The sequence below is a fragment of the Aethalodelphis obliquidens genome, unplaced genomic scaffold (assembly GCF_003676395.1).
Source record: "Aethalodelphis obliquidens isolate GAN/ISIS:26980383/991018 unplaced genomic scaffold, ASM367639v1 scaffold20, whole genome shotgun sequence".
Taxonomy (NCBI): Eukaryota; Metazoa; Chordata; class Mammalia; order Artiodactyla; family Delphinidae; genus Aethalodelphis; species Aethalodelphis obliquidens.
Window position 1 is genome coordinate 12,674,744 of NW_020837964.1, and position 22,069 is coordinate 12,696,812.

General features: G+C 43.1%; 1 protein-coding gene across 5 annotated transcripts in view; it reads left to right on the top strand.

The window, feature by feature from the left end:
- Nucleotides 1-22,069, top strand: part of WDR59 (WD repeat domain 59) — a 109,192-nt gene that overhangs the window by 72,438 nt on the left and 14,685 nt on the right. For 2 of the 5 annotated variants that reach the window (XM_027119285.1, XM_027119277.1), the window contains 3 exons: nt 1,425-1,551; nt 1,711-1,853; nt 12,393-13,179. In XM_027119285.1, the coding sequence (XP_026975086.1) occupies nt 1,425-1,551; nt 1,711-1,853; nt 12,393-12,628 (506 nt within the window). In that variant the 3' untranslated portion in view covers nt 12,629-13,179. Of the gene's footprint in view, nt 1-1,424; nt 1,552-1,710; nt 1,854-3,714; nt 5,200-12,344; nt 13,180-22,069 lie in introns of those variants that run through there. The other 3 variants (XM_027119276.1, XM_027119279.1, XM_027119278.1) reach the window with 3 other exon arrangements.

The following is a 22,069-nucleotide window of genomic DNA, read 5'->3' on the forward strand; positions in this document are numbered from 1 at the left end:
ACACACACACACACACACACACACACACACACACACACACACACACAGAGTGCGCCGCGAAGCTTGCGGGATCTTAGTTCATCTTAGTTCCCCGACCAGGGATCGAACCTGGGCCCGCTGCAGTGGAAGCTTGGAGTCTTAACCACTGGACCGCCAGGGAATTCCCCCTCTTTGCCCTTTTTTTAAAATAATTAATTAATTAATTAATTAATGTATTTATTTATGGCTGCGTTGGGTTTTCGTTGCTGCACGCAGGCTTTCTCTACTTGCGGCAAGCGGGAGCTACTCTGTTGCGGTGCGCAGGCTTCTCATTGCGGTGGCTTCTCTTGTTGCAGAGCATGGGCTCTAGGTGCATGGGCTTCAGTAGTTGTGGCACACAGGCTCAGTAGTTGTGGCTCATGGGCTCTAGAGCGCAGGCTCAGTAGTTGTGGCGCACAGGCTTAGTTGCTCTGTGGCATGTGGAATCTTCCCAGACCAGAACTCGGACCCGTGTCCCCTGCATTGGCAGGCGGATTCTTAACCACTGCACCACCAGGGAAGCCCCCCCCACCTCATTGCCCTTTAAATTGAATATGATGGGGATACTGTAGTCAGCAAGGTCTGGGCTTTTCGTGTTTGAACAGGCTGGTTTCTGGTCTCTCTGCCTTCCTGGGTTGCTTTCCATCTTGTAACCTTAAGAAACTGACAGTGGGACTTCCCAGTGTCCCCCCACAAACGCTAACCCTTATCCTTTCTCCTGCACAAGCCCCTTTCCCAATCATCTGCCACTTCCTGTTACCTCCCTCTCCCCACGTACCTCCTTCAAGGTAGAGAAATAAAGCTGAGCCTGGTTCCAGGTGGCCGTAAAGGTCTGTTTAACGAGGAAGTGTATTTGTGTTTTCTGGATATTTTAAATTTCTTTTTAAAAATGATCTTAGTTTTGTTGATTACAAAAGTACTATTTGCCCAGTGAAGAAAAACAAAACAAAAAGCATTAGTGGAGAAAATAGTAATCATTGATTCCCCCACCTAGAAATAACATCTGTTAACATTCCAGAACATTTTCTTCCAATCTTTGTGTGTGTGGGGGGGGTCATTCTATATTTGTGGTTTTTGTGTTCCATTTTTGATTTTGTCATGAGCATTTTCTCATGTCATTTAAAGAGTTTTTATAAGTAATGCCTGCCTAACAGTCTACATCATCTCTACCATAATTTGCTTAATCATTATGTGTGTACTTAATTATCAAGTTACCTTAATAGTAAACACCTAGACAAAAAGGTAAGGCTAATAAAGTGTTCTGTTTAGTTCCATTTCTCAGGATCTTCAACTTAGCTTATCTTTCTTCCAGGGAGTAAATTGGACACAAGTACATTATGAGAGTTTTCAGGTATTTCCATGCCTTCTCTGATTTTCCTCTTCTCTTTCCATTTGATTTTTTTCAGTGGGAAGAGAGACAGAGCACATATCTTCACCCTGGGGAGAGTCCTCACCAGAAGAAATCCGATTTGGGAGTCTGACCTACAGTGATCCTCGTGAGCGAGAGCGTGACCAGCACGATAAAAATAAAAGGTAACAACCTTCGCGGGTGGGAGCTGCAATTTCATGACGCTTAGATTCTCCAAAATCAGGACTCTTAGCACATTATGTGTCATTTGTTATACTAAGTGCTGTTTGGCCTTGAGCTTGTTTCTCTTAAAGGAACTGACCGGAATTTTGAATTTGATCCAGGCTTCTGGACCCCGCCAATACCCAGCAATTTGATGACTTTAAGAAATGCTATGGAGAAATCCTCTACCGCTGGGGTCTGAGGGAGAAACGAGCTGAAGTGCTGAAGTTTGTTTCCTGCCCTCCTGATCCTCACAAAGGAATCGGTGAGTAAGAATTTCTTTCTGTTCCCGTCACTCTCTGAAAAGTCCTATAATTTAATGTGCCCATAACATAATACTTGGAATGAAGTTCCAGTTTCTCATTTATAAGCAGAAATTTCTGAAGCATTTTGAGCCTGTTTCAAGCTTCTGAAAACCCTGGCATTTCATGAGGTGATTACATTTTTATTGTAACGGAAGAAGTTTTCCATACAATCCTCAGATATTGATTGGAAGTAGGGATATTTATTCAGTGATTCAACTAATGTTTATCAAATTCCTCTCAGTCACAGTGCTAGCACACTCACTCCTTCCCGTGGTGGAACTCACAGACCAGTGGGAGAGAAAAATATAATTACAAATTGTGATCAGTATTTATGAGCAAACAAAAGGGGTGTTGGGGCAGGGAAGCAGCGGGGGAGAATCTTAGAAGATGTGTTGAGCTGTATCGGGAAGGCTCTCTGAGGAGCTGAGGTTTGCAGGATGGGGTGGAGCCACACATGCAGCGAGAGAGCAGCACGAAGGGCATCCCATGCAGAGGGAGCAGGTCCGTGGGGGAAATAACTTGTTCTTCTAAACAAGTGGAGGAAGACCAGTGTGGCTAGAACATAAGGAGTGAGAAGAGTGATGTAAAATTAGACTGTAGGATAGTCAGACTTGAGAGTCATGGTAAAGAATTTGGATTATATTCTAAGTCCAATGGTGAACTTCAAAGGGCATCAATAGGTAAGTTATATGACTTCCCTGGTGGTCCAGTGCTTAGGACTCTGTGCTTTCACTGCCATGGGCCCGGGTTCGATCCCTGGTCAGGGAACTAAGATCCCGCAAGCCGTGTGGTGAGGCCAAAAAAAAAAAAAAAGTAAGTGATGTGCTCTTGTTTCCATTATAAGAGGATCCCTTTGGCTGTTATAGGAAGAAAGGGTTGGAGGAGGATAGAAGCAGAGGTAGGAAGGCCATTTGAAGATTCTTAGAGTAGTCAGAGAGAGATGGACAGCCTAGTCTCTGGGTGACATCAGTGAAGGTGGAGAGAGATGAGTGGAGTAAAAATGTATTTTAGAGGTAGACTCAATATGACTTACTAACAAGTTGGGTATGGGCTTGAGGAGAAGAGGCAAAGCTTAGATGATTCCCAAGTTTCCAGCTCAAGCAACTGGGTAGATGATGGTGCCATATTCTACGATAGAAAAGATTGGAAGAAAATTGAAAACTCAGTTTGGGACAATTGGAAATGTTGGTGAGGTTCAGACTGTAGAAGTCATGCAGGCAGTTGGATATGAGTCTGGAGCTGAAACGACAGTTCAGGGCTAAAACTAGGAATGTGGGAATCTTCCCCATGTCGGTGGTGTTCAAGCTGTGAGAGTTGAGTGCGTTTACCTGGGAGCTGGGGGGTGGGGAGGAAGAGGATGGGAGGAGCAAATAAGAAAGCCCACTTACTCTGGGCCTTGAGAGAAACCAGGACTTGGGGATTGAGTCTTGGAGGAAGAACCTGAAACAGAGACTTAGAATGAGATATCAGTGAGTTTTGAGGAAAAGCAAGACTGTACTATGAAAGAAGCTAAGAGAAGAGATGTTTTCTAAAGAGTGACATGGGGCTTCCTTGGTGGTGCAGTGGTTGAGAGTCCGCCTGCCGATGCAGGGGACACGGGTTTGTGCCCCGGTCCGGGAGGATCCCACATGCCGCGGAGCGGCTGGGCCTGTGAGCCATGGCTGCTGAGCCTGCACGTCTGGAGCCTGTGCTTCGCAACGGGAGAGGCCACAACAGTAAGAGGCCCACGTACCGGTTAAAAAAAAAAAAAAAAAAAAAGAGTGACATGAAAGACAGATACAAGAGTGGACTGAACACACACTGATTTCCTTTCTCTCCCAGATCCTGCCGAAGTGCCTACATAGAGCTTTTCTGTAAAGACACAACCATGCGAGGAGAAGTAATGTTGGCAGTAAAACTTGGGACCTGGTGGGGCAGATAGGTTAGTGATACCTAATCTCACGGGGAGAAAGCTGAGCCCTGAACTGGCAGGCAGAAAAACAGCAACGCACATGGCAGAACCCCCAGGTGGCTCAGGTACCGCGTACCTCTGCAAGTGGCATGAAGGTGAGGTCAAAACAGGAGTATTGTGTCATGGCCTTTCTAGGGTCCCCAGATCCCCACTCCTAGTTTGCAGAGCAGTTACCACCCTTCCTCTCCCCCAGCAGAAAACGGAAGTTCATTCTCCAAAGAAGGTGGACACATTTCCCAATAAAGGGGCCGCCACGTAGCTAGCATACGAATGAGGAAAGACCCAGGAATGTAGAGAAGATCCTAGAAGCTTCCAGAGAGAGAAAACAGGTCACATACAAAGGGTAGGAATACGAATAGCATCACACTCCTCGGGAGCGGTGAACTAGATACTGGAACTAGATGACAGCAGTGCAGCAGTGCCTTCCCTGTTCTCAAGAAAATGACCCTCTTAGAATCTCTTAGAATTCTAACCTAGAATTCTGTACCCAAGTTATCCATCAAGTGTAAAAGTAGGCCTTCAGCCTATCCAAGGAGGAGAAATAGATTCAAGCCAGGAAACCAGGGTGTTGGGATGATGGTGAAGGGAGATGTACGTGACAGACCTGAAGACAGACCAGTCCAGGTTGGAGCTTCAGAGCATTGTCTCCAAGAAGAGAAAAAAAAATCTGTGTATTTCAGTATATATAGTGTATTTCAGTATTCAGTGTATTTACAGAAGATTCAGATGTTTGGAGATGAATTATCAATAAGTATGTAACTAAGCAAACAAGAAAAACAAGACTAACTCTAGGAGGAACAAAATGTGCAAGAAAGAAAGGAAGTCATCATGGTACGTGGCTTGGCTTGAATAATATTTACCTAGAGAAATAATGTGAAGACAGTGCTGATCCAACCAACTGATAATAGAACCACATGGGGAAGATGAGGAACAGGTGGTACATGAGTCTGGTTGGGGAGATTGGGGAATGAAAGAGCTTCCACCGGGGAAGGTCAAGAGACAGTGCTTAAATATGACAATTAAGAAATAGCTTTATGAACATGTTGTGTAGAGATAGGGAGGTAGGAACAGAAGAAATAGTTAAGAATTTCCTCTAGAGGGTGATGGATGTGGGAGTGGAAGGGAATGCTGCTTTTCATAACACGATACATAGAATAATTTGACCCTTTAAGTTGTGCAAGTATAGTTTCAATTAAAAAAAAACCAAACTAATATATAAATACATACATACTAATACATACATTGAATAACAAGGATTATTTTAATATGGAGTATCTTTTTTTTAATTTATTTATTTTTTTAAATTTTTGGTTGTGTTGGGTCTTTGTTGCTGTGCACGGGCTTTCTCTAGTTTTGGCGAGCGGGGGCTACTCTTCGTTGCGGTGCACAGGCTTCTCATTGTCCTGTCTTCTCTTGTTGCAGAGCATGGGCTTTAGGTGCGCAGGCTTCAGTAGTTATGGCACGTGGGCTCAGTAGTTGTGGCTCTCGGGCTCTAGAGTGCAAGCTCAGTAGTTGTGGCGCACGGGCTTAGTTGCTCCGTGGCATGTGGGATCTTCCCGGGCCGTGGCTCAAACCCGTGTCCCCTGCATTGGCAGGCGGATTCTTAACCACTGCGCCACCAGGGAAGCCCCAAATATGGATTATCTTGGTGCGCGTATGTAAAGAAATGCAGACAGAAAATGCTATTTGGGTACATATTTTTCAGAGCATCTACATGCATGAAAGTATATCAGGGAGAGATTAATGATGGCCTGGAGCAATTTGTCTTTTAAAATTAGTTTCCAGGAAAATAAATGAATCACAGAGATGTAACTGATGTGTCAATCCATCAATCAGTTAGACGTATTGACATCTCCTATTATAAAGGTCGTGCTGGGTTCTGTGGGCTGGACAAAGAACTGTAAGGTGTGGTTTGGGGAGGGGGTCATTCAAGAAGTCTATAATCCAATCAGAGAGATGAAACAGAAGCTCATGAAGACTTAAATGATGTTTGAGAATGAATAGTCTGTCCTAATACCATTACAAACAATGCTACAAAATTTCAGAAAGAAGGGGGGAGTGTGGATTGTGGAAGAGTCACAGACAAAAACGTTAAGTATTTCATCCTTAAAGTTTTTCCTTTGGAAGAGTCAGACTACCCAAATACAGGAAATAGCAGGTGTTGAATATGACAAGGTTGCCAAGTTGGTCTCCTCCTGGTGGAAAACCAGCAGTTTCCTCTCACACTTACCACATCTGCAAGGGTCACTCCATATCAGCAGCAAGATTTGAGGGATGAAGTTGTTTTCATTTAGGGGATTAGATATTTATAGAAAGGACTCCAGGCTTCATTTATTTTGAGGGGATAATGCTAGACAGAGTATTCTTTACAAAAAGAAAAAAGGAAAAAAAAACTCCATATGCAAGGTGGTTTTTGTCTTTGTTTTTTCTATTGAGGTATGAGGCGCTAGGTCAGAATGGTGGTAGAGAAGGTGCAGCCCACCCCCAGTTCCTATCTGCCCACCTGAATTTTATTCAGCAATTTTCTGTTTTGGTTTATTAATTTAATGTCTTATTTACTTGGCTGGGTTTACTTACATTTGTGTAACGTGGTGTTAATTAACACACATAACTCTTCTGTGTGATTAACAAACTAGAATTGTATGACACTAAACCTTTGGAGTTAGCTTCCACCTGGAGGTTCTGTAAAGCCTTGGGAATCATAATTTGATCGTTCCATGTACCAGCAGTATTTTTATTGTCCTTACTAGTTTGTCTGTTAGGAACCAAGAATGATCCATTTCGCCTCTACCAGGTTTCACCTGCAAAGCCTGTACCTGTGATTCTGTGCCTCCTTCCCTGAGATCCCCCAAGTTAATCAGTGTTCCAGGGAAAGACACTTGACAGCTTTGTGGTTTTCATCAGTGTCTTATAGTTTTCCGAGTAAAGGTCTTCTACCTCCTTAGGTAGGTTTATTCCTAGGTATTTTATTCTTTTTGATGTGATGGTAAATGGGATTGTTTCCTTAATTTATCTTCCTGATAGTTCATTGTTAGTGTATAGAAATGCAACAGATTTCTGTATATTAATTTTGTATCCTGCAACTTTACTGAATTCGTTGATGAGCTCTAGTAGTTTTCTGGTGGTGTCTTTAGGATTTTCTGTGTATGGTATCATGTCATCTGCAAACAATGACATTTTTGCTTCTTCCTTTCCAATTTGGATTTCTTTTATTTATTTATTTTTCTCGTCTGTTTGCTGTGGCTAGGGCTTCCAGTATTATGTTGAATAAAAGTGGCAAGAGTGGTCATCCTTGTCTTGTTCCTGATCTTAGAGGAAATGCTTTCAGCTTTTCACTGTTGAGTATGATGTTAGCTGTGGGTTTGTCCACTTTGTGGAGAGTTTTTTATCATAAATGGATGCTTAATTTTGTCAAAAGCTTAGTTTTGTCAAAAGCTTAATTTTGTCAAAAGCTTTTTCTGCATCTATTGAGATGATCATATGGTTTTTATTCTTCAATTTGTTAATGTGATGTATCACACTGATTTGCTGAAAAATCCTTGCATCCGTGGGATGAATCCACTTGATCAAGGTGTATGATCCTTTTAGTATATTGTTGGATTCAGTTTGTTAAAATTTTGTTGAGAATTTTTGCATCAGTGATATTGGCCTGTAATTTTCTTTTTTTGTGTGGTATCTTTGTCTGGTTCTGGTATCAGGGTGATACTGACCTTGTAAATTATGAGTGTTCCTTCCTCTGTGATTTTTTGGAATAGTTTGAGAAGGATAGGTGTTAACCCTTCTCTAAATGTTTGGTAGAATTCACCCGTAAAGCCTTCTTGTCCTGGACTCTTGTTTGTTGGGAGTTTTTAAATTACTGATTAAATTTCATTACTGATAATTGGTCTGTTCATATTTTCTTTTTCTTCCTGGTTCAGTCTTGGGAGATTGTACATTTCTAAGCGATTTTGAACACATTCCACATCCCTTTGTACCTCTTAAAGTGACAAAAGTTAGCATGTTTACCAGCATCACCCAAAGTGGATGCATACTCTTACCAACTGTTAACTGGTGGTCATGCCATTATGTGCAACAATGAGTGGCAAGAGAGAATATTAAGATTATGCTCAGTGACTTAGTGTTTTTGTATTTTTTCTCTTTGGGAACTTAAATCCATTTAGAAATTGTCTACACCCCTAAAGATTATTTGTTAGTTAAATGAAATATAAGTTCAAGGTCTTAAAGTTAATAAGGATGTTAGAAATTATGTTTAAGTGACACACTAAAAAGAAATGTGATTACTAATGATGTATTGAATTTTTCAGCAAGATGACATTTTAATCATTTTACCCAGATAGAAGTGGAGAATAGTTTACATATACAGTTATCTCAAGTGCCAAAGAACAACCCTTTTAAAAAGATGTGTTATTATCATTCAGTTTACATGAACACACGGTTTTTACATTTTCATAATTTTAAATGTTGAATCTTTTCAAACCAATAAAAAGAGTAAAGGAAACTTAAGAAATATTAACTAATCAGTTTTTAATGAGAACACAAAGGAAAGTCTTACATAATATATACAGTTATGCTTTACAGAAGTAGAACAAAAAATTCTTTAATTTGTATGGAAACACAAAAGACCCCACATAGCCAAAGCAATCCTGAGAAAGAAAAATGGAGCTGGAGGAATCAGGCTTCCTAACTTCAGACTGTACTACAAAGCTACAGTAATCAAAACAGTGTGGTACTGGTGCAAAAACAGAACTATAGATCAATGGAACAGGATAGAAAGCCCAGAGATAAACCCATGCACCTATGGTCAATTAATCTATGACAGAGGAGGCAAGAATATACAATGGAGAAAAGACAGTCTCTTCAATAACTGGTGCTGGGAAAACTGGACAACTACATGTAAAAGAATGAAATTAGAACACTCTCTAACATCATACTCAAAAATAAACTCATAATGGACCAAAGACCTAAATGTAAGGCCAGACACTATAAAACTCTTAGAGGAAAACATAGGCAGAACACTCTTTGACATAAATCGCAGCAATATCTTTTTTGATCTGTCTCCTAGAGTAATAAAAATAAAAACAGAAATAAATAAATGGGACCTAATTAAGCTTAAAAGCTTCTGCAGAGCAAAGGAAACCATAAACAAAACAAAAAGACAACCCACAGAACGGGAGAAGATGTTTGCAAATGAAGCGACCAATAAGGAATTAATCTCCAAAATATGCAAACAGCTTATGCAGCTCTGTATCAAAAAAACCCCCAAACAACCCAATCAAAGAATGGGCAGAAGACCTAAATAGACATTTCTCCAAAGAAAACATACAGATGGCCAAAAAGCACATGAAAAGGTGCTAAACATCACTAATTATCAAAGAAATGCAAATTAAAACTACAATGAGGTATCACCTCACACCAGTCAGAATGGCCATCATCAAAAAGTCTACAAACAATAAATGCTAGAGGGGGTGTGGAGAAAAGGGAACCCTCCTACACTGTTGGTGGGAATGTAAATTGGTGTAACCACTATAGAGGTTCCTTAGCAAACTAAAAATCGAACTACTGTATGATCCAGCAATCCTACCAGGACATATATCCAGAGAAAAACATACTTTGAAAAGACACATCTCTATGGTCATAGCAGCACTATTCGTAATAGCCAAGACATGGAAGCAACTTAAGTGTCCACTGACAGATGAATGGATAAAGAAGATGTGATACGTATATACAATGGAATATTATTCAGCCATAAAATAACAAAATAATGCTATTTGCAGCATCATGGATGAACCTAGAGATTATCATACTAAGTGAAGTAAACCAGAAAGAGAAAGAGAAATATCATATGATATTACTCATATGTGGAATCTAATTTTTTTTAAATGATACAAACGAACTTATTTACAAAACAGAAACAGACGTACAGATACTGAAAACAAACTTATGGTTACCAAAGGGGAAACGTGACGGGGGAAGGATAAATCAAGAACTTGGGATTAACATACACACATCACTATATATGATAGATAACCAACTAGGACCTACTGCAGAGCACAGGGAACGCTACTCAATATTCTGTGCTGACCTATATGAGAAAAGAATCTGAAAATGAATGAATATATGTATAACTGAATCACTTTGCTGTATACTTGAAACTAACACAACATTGTAAATCAACTATACTCCAAGAAATTTTTTTTTTAAAAGTTATGCTTAGAGAAAGAAGACACCTTTTTTCTGTGGGGGTGGGGGGGGCTGCGTTGGGTCTTCCTTGCTGTATGTGGGCTTTCTCTAGTTGCAGTGAGCGGGGGCTACTCTTCATTGCGGTGCGTGGGCTTCTCATTGTGGTGGCTTCTCTTGTTGCAGAGCACAGGCTCTAGGTGCACAGGCTTCAGTAGTTGCAGCACGTGGGCTCAGTAGTTGCAGCACGCGGGCTTCAGTAGTCGTGGTGCATGGGCTTAGTTGCTCCATGGCATGTGGGATCTTCCCGGACCAGGGCTCGAATCCGTGACCTCTGCATGGGCAGGTGGAGCCTTAACCGCTGCGCCACCAGGGAAGTCCCAAGACATAGCTATTTTTAACCCAAATTTTCAAACCAGTTTATCTCAGGATTTACTTTAACTAGGAACTACCATAAAATTTTTTCCTTAGTTACCATATATTTAGAGTCTCTATTTGTCCGTTTTTATGACTACGTGTTGTGGTGAAGCAGAGGAGCTGGCTTTGATAGAAGAAAGAAACCAGGACCCTTCCTCTACAGTAGGAGGTGAAAGAAGAGGGAGATGTGACGAATTGAGGGTGTTGAGATGAAGTGTCCCCCATTTGAAGGCTTCTGTTTTCTTAGGGAAGGGAGGGAAGAGGCCATCGGGTGAGAGAGAGAGAGGCATGTGGGAGGGGTTTAAGAATATGGCAGAGGTGTGAGGTGGGCACCTGGGAGTCGGGTAGGAAGAGCCTGACCACTGCACACAAGCCAGGAGTCTACCTGGAGCTGCGGTCAGTGAGACGAGCATCCTGACGGTGCACCTTCCCATGGGAACGCTCCTGGGCTGACGCGGAGGAGGCCAGGGATGGGGCTCATCCAGGTGAAGGTTTTGCCAGGTGGTACCATGAGGGAGAGAGGGGCCAAGGAGTTCAGGATATTTGCAAAACAGTGACTGTGGGGCTTCCCTGTGGTGCAGTGGTTGAGAGTCCGCCTGCCGATACAGGGGACACAGGTTCGTGCCCCGGTCCGGGAAAATCCCACATGCCGCGGAGCGGCTAGGCCCATGGCTCACGGGCCTAGCCGCCCGCGGTACAACTCTCGCGCCCCCAAAGAAAGGAGGCAAAAAAAAGAGAGGGCCCGGTAACCGGAAAAAAAAAAAAAAAAAAAAAAGTGACTATGAAGTGGAACCGTGTAATTCAGGCTGGTCAGAGGGGAAACTACAGCCAGAGAGGGGCTGATCGCATGGAAGTGCAAGTGGACTTTGGATAGAATGAGAGATGGTGGTGGATTAGAGGTGAGAGGACGGTGACCTGGGAGGCCAGGTGTGCAGAGGGTTAGTGGCGTGGATTTTGAAGATGCCAAGGATTGGGGTGGAGGGAAGATTGAGAACCAACAGCAGAAGTCTTCAGGGCATGGGGTGGTGGGTGTCCAGAATGTCGGTAGATGACAGTAGAGGGAAAGGGGAAAGGCTGGTGAAGCCAGGGAGCAGTAGCCTCAAGAGGAGAGTACGGTCTGGAGGCAGCCATGCGCCACCCTCCCCTCCCACCCCTCCATCTTTAGGATGTAAGACAGAGCCGGCCTTCCCTTCGGAGGAGGCTGAGACACAGCGGGGTTTGGTTAGGGCCGGGTGGTGAGGGGACCATTCCCAAAAGAGCCTGTAGAGCACGTGGGAAGGTCTGCAGTCGATGCAGCACAGTGGAAGACGGTCCGGGAGGAGGAAGGATCTCCAGGTAGCAGGGGGTGAGCAAGGGAGCTGGGCGGTTAACGTGGGCCGCCTGGCCCCAGGGCCGTGGCTGAAGCGGACAGGGACTTCGGGGCAGGCGGGGACCAGCGGAGCAGGGCGGTCCTAACTGCTCTCCCCCACGCTGGGGCAGCCCTGTGGTGGCCTGACTCCGTCCATCTTAGGCTGCTGGGTCATTGACAGGCAGGTAGGGAAGAGATTGTAAGACCAATCAGCTCTTGCCTGAGTGTCGACTGATCCTTCAGTGCTTTCAGACAAATATTTGTTAACTGCCTTCTCTGCATCTGTAGCTGTTGGGGTGGAAGAGGAATGAGATGGAGCCTCGACCGCTGCAGACACTGGGGTTTCCACCCAGGGCCTCGGGGAGCAAGGCGCCTGCTGCACCCTCTGCCCGCACCCTTCCACTGTGGTGATGACAGCAGCTCCTTAGTGAGGTTGTAGAAGAAGGGGTTCTGCCATTAAAAAAAAGAAAATTGAACAGCAGGGGTCTAATAGGATCCTACAGAATCCCCCAGATGAGTACCTCGTTATTACTCACAATGCCTGGTTCCCCTTTGCAGAACTGAACTCACCATGTCTCTTTTTCGGCCATCTCCACCCTTCTCCAGAGTTCGGTGTGTACTGCAGCCACTGCCGGAGTGAGGTCAGGGGCACGCAGTGCGCCATCTGCAAAGGCTTCACGTTCCAGTGCGCCATCTGCCACGTGGCCGTGCGAGGGTCGTCCAACTTCTGCCTGACCTGTGGGCATGGGGGACACACCAGCCACATGATGGAGTGGTTTCGGACCCAGGAGGTGTGTCCCACCGGGTGTGGGTGCCACTGCCTGCTTGAAAGCACTTTCTGAACTGACAGCCCGTGGGAGTTGTGGGAAATCCCAGAGAACCCGTCAATGCCGGTTGACAAGCTCTCTGCCAGGAGAGAGACTCCAGAACCCACCCCTAACTAGACAGGGATGTGTTCTCCTCAGAGACTGACACGGTGCCAGCTGTTCATGAGCCTTTGCTTCTCTTTTGTTGGCTGTTGGTGGCATGGATGTCGGTGGAGGAGGACACAGGCAGGTGGAAGTTTTCTTGGAGAAAAGCACCTGCCTCCAGAGCCGTGTTTACCTTTAAGACGACAGCATCCTTTCTGATGCCATCAGAGAGATCAAGGTTGGTTGCAAAGGACAGTCTCCTGAGCCAAAGGACCGTGGACAAATGGGCCTGTGACATAAGTTTATGCATTTATGACCTGATGGACTGTGGCCTTTTAAAATATACTTAAGTTATAAATATGTAATGTACTTAAGGATCCTTAAGATGTATTTTTCTGTTTGTTATTTCTCTTCCAGCTATTCTCCCTTGGCTAATAAAATTCTGGTCATCGCTTGAAAAACAAAGAGATGAGGTTGAACGATATTTTAGTGAATGGTTTTTTATTCTGCTTCTAATTGAAATTAACTCTTTGGCGTAGGACCAAAGTCAGCGCTCACATTTTCAAAGGAAATGCTGATTTGCTTTTGTCATCCAGCGGGAGAAAATAGAATTTGACATTTAAGGTTCTTCCCAACCCCAAGAGTTTTTTTTTTAATCATTTCTTTTAACAAAGGAAAATGAAATTACATGGCAGCATTGCTGTGAGAGCCTCCCTCCCGTTGCCACTGTGCTGGTTGGCTGGGTTCCCGTAAGTGCCTTCACTCTTCCCTTGGGCTCCTTCATAGCCTTTGACCCATGTTTCTCTGCATCCACCAGTTCTCCAGAATGATTCTCAATGCTTCCCATTTTGTATGTGCCAGGAAAGAGACATCTTCTTTTCAATATTGCTACTGAAATTAATATTTATTTATTTTTAATTTTTATTTTTTTGGCTGCATTGGGTCTTAGTTGCGGCACAAAGGGATCTTTTGTTGCAGCGTGGGCTTCTCTCTAGTTGTGGCATGCGGGCTTTCTGTCTCTAGGTGTGGCACGCAGGCTCCAGAGCATGTGGGCTCTGTAGTTGTGGCGTGTGGGCTCTCTAGTTGAGGCGCACAGCCTCAGTAGTTGTGCGCAGGCTTAGTTGCCCCGCAGCATGTGGGATCTCAGCTACCTGACCAGGATTGAACCCACGTCCCCTGCATTAGAAGGCAGATTCTTTACCATTGGACCACCAGGGAAGTCCCTATATTTATTTCTTAGAATTTTACAATTCCAGATTGATTAGCTTAAGAAATATAACTCCATGTCTCAGAATGTGAAAGTGTTGTACATCACTGTGGGGTTTTTTTGTTTGTCTTGTTTTGTTCTTGAATTTTCATTCATTTATTTATTTTTTGGCTGCATTGGGTCTTTATTGCTGTGCAAGGGCTTTCTCTAGTTGTGGCGAGCGAGGGCTACTGTTCGTTGTGGTGCGCGGGCTTCTCATTGCGGTGGCTTCTCTTGTGGAGCATGGGCTCTAGGTGTGCGGGCTTCAGTAGTTGTGGCATGTGGGCTCAGTAGTTGTGATTCACGGGCTCTAGAGCACAGGCTCAGTAGTTGTGGTGCACGGGATTAGTTGCTCTGCAGCATGTGGGATCTTCCTGGACCGGGGCTCGAACCTGCGTCCCCTGCATCGGCAGGCAGATTCTTAACCGCTGCGCCACTGGGGAAGTCTGCATCGCTGTGTTTTAAACTACAGGTCAGGACCCATTAATAGATTGTGAAATCAATGTAGTGGATAAAAACCAGAATTTAAAAAAATGAAACAGTGGAAGAGACGTATCAGAACTTACCAGACATAGTGTAAACATTATTTTCTGTAACTTGTTTACCAGTGTATATGCACACACCTGCACATGTGTATAACAGATCACAGTGTAAATTCCTTCCTTCCTGAGGGTTGTGGTCAAAACGTTTCCAAAGCACTGTTTTGGATGATGCTTATATGAACATCATCCCTGTGTTACTGGGCACAAAACACCATGACATAAGAAAGGCCTGGATCCTGTGCAGTGAGAGCAGAGCTTTAACCTTGGGCTATGATCCGAGGTAAGATGCCAGCGTCTTTGCAGAGTGGGCTGAATAACTAGGTGTCGTAGGTACATGGGAGGTGGATAAAGGAGGCGGCCAAAGACATCGGAATTTGTTCACTCTTGTTCACTTGTTTATATCGACACTGCTGTAATGGCACCACGGGATAAGTCGACAAGTTTTTACAGTAAGTCCCCTATGTACGAACAAGTTCCATTCCGAGAGCGTGTTCGTAAGTCCAATTTGTAAGTCCGACACAGCCTAGGTACCCAACTAACACAATTGGCTGTATAGTACCATACTGTAATAGGTTTATAATACTTTTCACACAAATAATACATTAAAAACAAACACAAAAAATAAAGACAACATTTTTAATCTTACAGTACAGTACCTTGAAAAGTACAGTAGTACAGCACAACAGCTGGCATACAGGGGCTGGCATCGAGGGAACAGGCAAGAAGAGTTACTGACTGGAGGAGGGAGAGGAGGTGGGAGATGGTAGAGCTGAAGGATCGTCAGCAACAGGAGACAGAGGGCAAGCTGCAATTTCACGCATGCCTGACGTTGATGGCAAAGGTTCTCGTTCCTTGCTGGACTGAATTCTATCTACCCTCTTGAAAAAACGGATAGTAGCTCTTTTTTCTCGTCATAGATGACACGGTAGCACTGGATTGCATTCTGAATGGCTGCTGCAACCTTCTTGTACTGCTCTGTGTTCGGGTCCTGTGCCTCAAAAACTAACAGTACCTCCTCAAATAAAGAAAATCCCCTTGCCATTTCCTCCGTTGTGAATCTCTTCGGTTCTTCAGTTACTTCTTCCTCTTGTCTCTCTTCGTCCTTTCTCTGGGCCTCCAATTCCATCAGGTCTTCATTAGTAAGCTCCTCGTGTTACCCAGCAACAGCACTGTACAATAAAGTACACAAAAGCACAATCACTTGTAGAGGATGCACGTATGTGACAATGTATGCCAGACACGTGAACTAACTTACTTGATGGGACAGGCACGTTCTCATCTTTGAAAGTTTGCAGCTTGAAGGTTTGTATGTAGGGGACTTACTGTACTGAGGATCTGTCACGTTCCTCAATGAAGTCACACCATTTGCAGAGAACAATCTTTTCCTGTTCCCCCAGTGCTTGAGCTCATGTCCTTTGACTCTGTTCCCTTATGGCAGTTATCATTATTTTCCAGTAAGACTTGTGATTGAAAAGCAGTCAAAACTTTCAGGAATAGATAAATGGATGTGAACTCGGCCTTCACTTTGAAAATGTACAACTAATCCTGGAAGACTGGTTATTACCTCCCGAACCAAGTAGCAGAAATCCCTAGCTTTGCCACCAAGGGGGATGCCTGTTAGTGTTTGGGAAGTCCTGTATGGGAAGGCCCATGGATAAATTCGTTTAATTTGGACTAACAGAAAAAAAGGTAGGAAAAGCACAGACAGGAGTATCCGGCTTTCCCTTCTATCATAAAGATATTCCTCTTACAGTAACACAACTCTCATAACAATCTCTTAGTACTGTCTTTATTTGGCTACGTTCAGCCAAGATACAGTATAAAGGATGCGAAGCGATTGGATAGAGATGATGTCCCTTTTCTCACTGAGCTCAGCTTTGCTGTCACGGCTCTGGATTGCCACGCAGGAAAGCACTGTCTCTCACTCTCTGTGCTTTCAGAAGATTGAAAGTATGGCCTCCATAAGCTGGCCCTCCCTGCTAGATGCCTCTGTATCCAAACTGGGAGTAACTCTGGTTTAAAGGCCTGGGGCCAGGCCAGACATTACTGTCTTCTGCCACTATCTTGATTTAGAGAGAATCGTTGATGAAGAACACCTCCAAAACCGTCTCTGTGGTTTTTCTTCTTTTTCTAATGGAGATCAGAAATGGAAGAAAGGGAGAAAAGATCAACACTGGTATCCAAAATAGGTGGATTTTCTTTTCCTGTCAGGAAAATGTCCCACTTTTCCCAGCAAACCTTGCTGGCTTTTAAGAGGCTTGGGCCAACCTGTTTCTTAATCAAACGTTTTTCCTTCCGTAAACATTTTGGACACAGACGCAACAGAGGTAAAATAGGTGTGCAGTACAAATAGAAGATATACTCTTTCTTGTTTTAGCCACAAAAAGCTTTGATAGAGTTGGAAATCCTGAAATAGAAATGGTCGAAGGAATTCCAGGTGAAATTTTTTCAGAGCCTAGAGCTTCCTGACTTTCTACCTTTTTAAACCTGAGAAACTGTTAACACTAGGTGGCAGCAGAGATCTAGACTTGGTGAATCTGATAGCTTCCTAAGACTGAAATGAGGTTGCCGATAAAGATTAAACCAGACTAGTCTATACCTGGTTCTCCAGTTGTGAAAGGAAAGATCTGCTCGATTCATCTAGGCTCATCGATCCGGTGATTGAACAGATATATGCCATCGGAAAAGGAAAGCTAGTTGAAGTCCTGCCCATCACCTCCTCTAGTATGAAGATTTCTCACACGTCATGGCGTTCCTTCTACCTACCTCATTATGTCCTTTCATTCAAAGATCAACTTTGGGTTGGCAAACATTTAATACGTCTCAATACATTAATACTTAAATAACGAATTTTTTTTAAAGGACAGATTCTACTTTTCCACCCATCCACTTAACAAGTATCCGTTCGGTTTCAGGCACTGTGCTACCCTTTGTAGAAACATGCTTGTTCATTAGACATGATTCCTTCTGTTTCATGATCTTGCATTTTAGTGTGCGCTATGCTTATAACGAAGGTCTTCTGGGTTAGAAATTTGGAGTGGTGGAAATAGGGGCTGTGAATCTCAAGACCTGTGTTCCCACCCCAGCTTTGCTGTGTGACTGTAGTGCAGGCACAGAGCTTCTGTAAATCTCTAATTACTCACCTATTAGGAAAAGGGGCAGAACTATTTCAGGTGTTGCAAATTCCAAAGCTTATGGGGATCAGGCACGTACCAGAAATACAGGAAGCAAGTGGATGTTATGATTTGTTTTATAAAGACACTTTAAGTGGAATTCTTTAGAAAGACATTTTGCATATGAAGCACATTGGACTGTTTTCTCTTACACAAAGAATTTGTCTTTCCCATTTTTTTTTTCTTGAAACCCTCAGCCTTCTAGATCTTCCATTTGTCTTCCCATGTTGGTAGAGTCACAGTGTAAAGCGTTTTAGTTCAGCCACAGCCGACTCTACCACAGCTGGGAATAATCAGTGAAAGAGAAGTAGCTCACAGGATCTAGGAGGGCTGGAAATCAGGCTTGGGGGTCATGCAGCCAAGGGGAGTGTTAAAATACAGGATGCCCCGGTCGATTTGAATTTCACTTGGAACATACAGTTGTTCATCTGAGGTTCAAATTAAGTGGAGATCTTGTATTTTTTGTTGTTGTTTGGCTACATTGGGTCTTCGTTGCTGCGCGCGGGCTTTCCCTAGTTGCGGCGAGCGGGGGCTACTCTTCTTTGAGGTGCGCGGTCTTCTCGTTGCAGTGGCTTCTCTTGTTGCGGAGCACGGGCTCTTGGGCGCGCAGGCTTCAGTAGATGTGGCACACGGGCTCAGTAGTTGTGGCTTGTGGGCTCTAGAGCGCAGGCTCAGTATTGTGGCGCATGGGCTTCGTTGCTCCACGACATGTGGGATCTTCCCGGACCAGGGCTTGAACCCATGTTCCCTGCATTGGCAGGTGGATTCTTAACCACTGAGCCACCAGGGAAGTCCCAGATCTTGTATTTTTATTTGCTAAATCTGGCGATCCTCACCAAGGGTCGTGCTTAAATTATACCCTGAGATGATTCCAGCTGCTGGCTCCAGCAGGGCCCCCACTTTGAGCATGGGATGCCACCCCTCCAGGTCTCTGCCAGCTCTGACTCTGGGGTCTCACCCTGAATCTGTTCCTCATGGCTCCTTCTTTGTATCACCTGTCCAAAATGAGGTCTTGAAAAGAAGTCCAATAGCCAATACAACAAAGGAAAGATGCCCCATCTCACGGGTAATCTGGGAAATGCAAGTTAAGACAAAAATAGCATTGGTGAGGCAGTACGCACAGTGGTAAGAGCCTGGACCCTGTGGCCAGAATGTGTGGATTGCATCTCAGCTTGCCTGTATCCTTGGCACTGTGCCTCACTTTCCTCTTCTGTAAAGTATAACAGTGCTAACCCCAGTGGGGTCATTTTGAACAATATATTTTTCTGAATTTCCAAGATTGCTTCAAAGTTCATTGTGCTCTGGCATAGAGTTCTTTCTGCTCCCTTGGCAGGGTCTCCTAGAGAATGAGGGGTCTCCTCACTGCCTAATAATCAGCCTCGCCACCACAATTTACTTTGGAAGCCCTCAGGACTCAATTCGTCATGTCCTGTAACCTTGCTTATGTCAACAGAGAAAGTTAATAAATGTATGTCACTCGGCCAGATGATCAAGGTCAGCAGTGACAGTGATTAGTCATGTTGACAGTGTGATACGATAATGTGACAAATAGGGCATTTTGCCTCTATGGTCATCCTCTCCCAAATCCATAAGCCCAGTCTAATCATGAGAAAAACATCAGACTAATCCCAACTGAGGGACATTCTACAAAATACCTGGCCAGGACTCCTCAAAACTGTCAAGGTCATCAAACAAGGAAACTGAAAAACTGTCACAGCCCAGAGGAGCCAAAGGAGACGTGACAACTAAATGTAACGTGGCATTCTGGTTGGGACCCTGGAACAGAAAAAGCACATTAGGGAAAAACTAAGGAGATCTGAGTAAAGGATGAACTTTAGTTAATGATAATGTACCAATCAATATTGGTTTATTCATTGTGACAAATGTACCGTATTAATGTACGGAGTTAATAAATAGGGAAACTGGGTGTGGAGTGTCTGGGAACTGTCTGTAGTATCTTTGCAATTTTTCTGTAAGTCTAAATCTCTTCTAAAATAAAAAGGTTGTTTAAATGAATTTCAGTAAGGAATTTTAAATTTCTCTTAGTGACAGTAATAACTTTCTTCCAAAGCTATTCAGAAGAGGTAAGGCAAAGTTTGAAGATGTACTGTACTCCCTTTTCTATTAGCCTATTCTTAGCACTGCCTGTTTCACATGCACATACAATATTCATTGTCATCATTAGCATGATTTCAAATGACATGTGCTGATATTTCTAAATAACTGAATCAAAATTGTAATCATTCCTGATGTCACCTTGTTAGTTCCCTCAATTCTTAGCTTGACATTTTAAGATCAAAGAGTAATCAGAAGGGAATTCCCTGGCTGTCCAGTGGTTAGGACTCTGCGCTTTCACTGCTGAGGGCGTGAGTTCAGTCCCTCGTCGGGGAACTAAGGTCCTGCAAGCCATGTGGTGTGGCCAAAAAATAAAATAAAAAATAGACAAATTTTGAAAAAAAGTAATCAGAAAGTGACTCCCAAGCACTGCTCAGTATATAATTAATCTTTCCAATTTAGGCTGCAAAGCCAATTAATCACTCTTAGACATAAGGATAAACTTTTGAAATATCAACCATCCCTGTTACTACCTTGATTTATTTAATTAATTGAGTGACCATGTTCAGAAATGGCAGTAACCTTGCACTCATGGTGGACTGGCACACACACAAAAACACACACAGGAAATGTCATTTTTCCACCTATCAGACTGGCGAAGGTAAAAAAGTTAAAGCACAAATGTTGGCTAGTGTGTGGGGGAGCATGCAGCATTATATACTGCAGGTGAGAGTGGTAATTGCTGCAGCCTTCTTAGAAAACAGTTTGTCAGTAGCTCTCAAAGTGTTCACTACCCAACCCTTAGACTCAATTTCGTTTTTAGGAATTTATTCCACAGAGGCAGTTACACAAATGCACGAAAACGCTTGTATGAGCATGTTTATTTTCACATTGTTTATTATAGTGGAAAAAAATGAGACAACCTAAATGCTCATCAATCGGGGACTGATTAAATAAATTGTGATGTGTTCATACAATGGACTATTATATCACCATTGGAAAAACATGGATGCAGGGTGTTTGTGCTGCTGTATATATTGTTAAGTGAAAGAGCATACTGACAAACTGTATCGAGTATGGTCCTGTTTCTGTTTTTTTAAGTGATATATACATATACATTTATAAAGGCATAGAAAATTTCTCAAAGGATACACTATTAAAAGAAATGTTCTCCGGAGAATAGGGCTGGAGGGGTTTGGGATGGAAAATAATTTTACTTTTTATTTTTAATTTTTTTGTACTATTTGTTTTTTTAATGTTACTTTGACTTTTTAATGTAACAAAAACAAGTAAATATTGTAAGGTTTCCTTGTCAAAAACAAACGAGCAACTTTTTTAAATATAAAAAGAAGTTTTTATTGGCAGCTCAGTGCTTGACTGAGAAGAATTTTGTGTATTCAAGACAGCTGGGAGCAAAGCACTCCAGTTCCTCCATTTTGTTTTAAACAGGATAGCTGTATCTGGGGCAACATGTTTACATGGGTCAGAAAGGCACACACCCAAAGAATAGGTGCTTATATTGGGAGACTTCTGCTGAGCAGATTTATCACTAGGTAAATTTTATGGGTGTGTTTCACATTTCAGATGTGATGCTAGTTTGGTCTGAGGTATTGGCCTGAAGTAATTAACTTGAAGGTTAATATTGACAGCTTAGTTAATAGGTAATGGCAACTAAAATCAGCTTTTAAAGGTCCTTCCCTAAAGAGTTTTGGCATGATGTATATTACAATCCTTGGAATGATTATGCTGCCCAAGAAAACTTGACTCTTCTTCCAAAATAGTCTCAAAAGACAATTATAAAGAGTAAAAGGAAAGAGGGATTCTATCTCAAACAGGCTAGCTGAAGTCTGTTCCAAGAAATTTGAATTCAGAAAGTTTGGAGTGGGGCTTCCCTGGTGGCGCAGTGGTTAAGAATCTGCCTGCCAACGCAGGGGACATGGGTTTGATCCCTGGTCCGGGAAGATCCCGCATGCCACGGAGCAGCTAAGCCCATGGGCCACAACTATTGAGCCGGCGAGGCACAACTACCAAAGCCCACGCTCCTAGAGCCCGTGCTCCGCAACAAGAGAAGCCACTGCAATGAGAAGCCCGCGCACCTAAACATAGAGTAGCTGCCGCTTGCCACAACTAGAGAAAGCCCGCGTGCAGCAACAAAGACCCAACACAGCCAAAAAATAAATAAATAAAAATTTTTAAAAAATTAAAAATGTTTGGAGCAATGTGGAGCCAATAATGGTAATATATTAAGTGAAAAAGACATGATAAAGAACTTATATTTATGTTAGTATTCTAATTGTGTAAAACAAACCAAAAAATGCACATATGCACATTTAAAATCGTGGAATGATAATCCCAT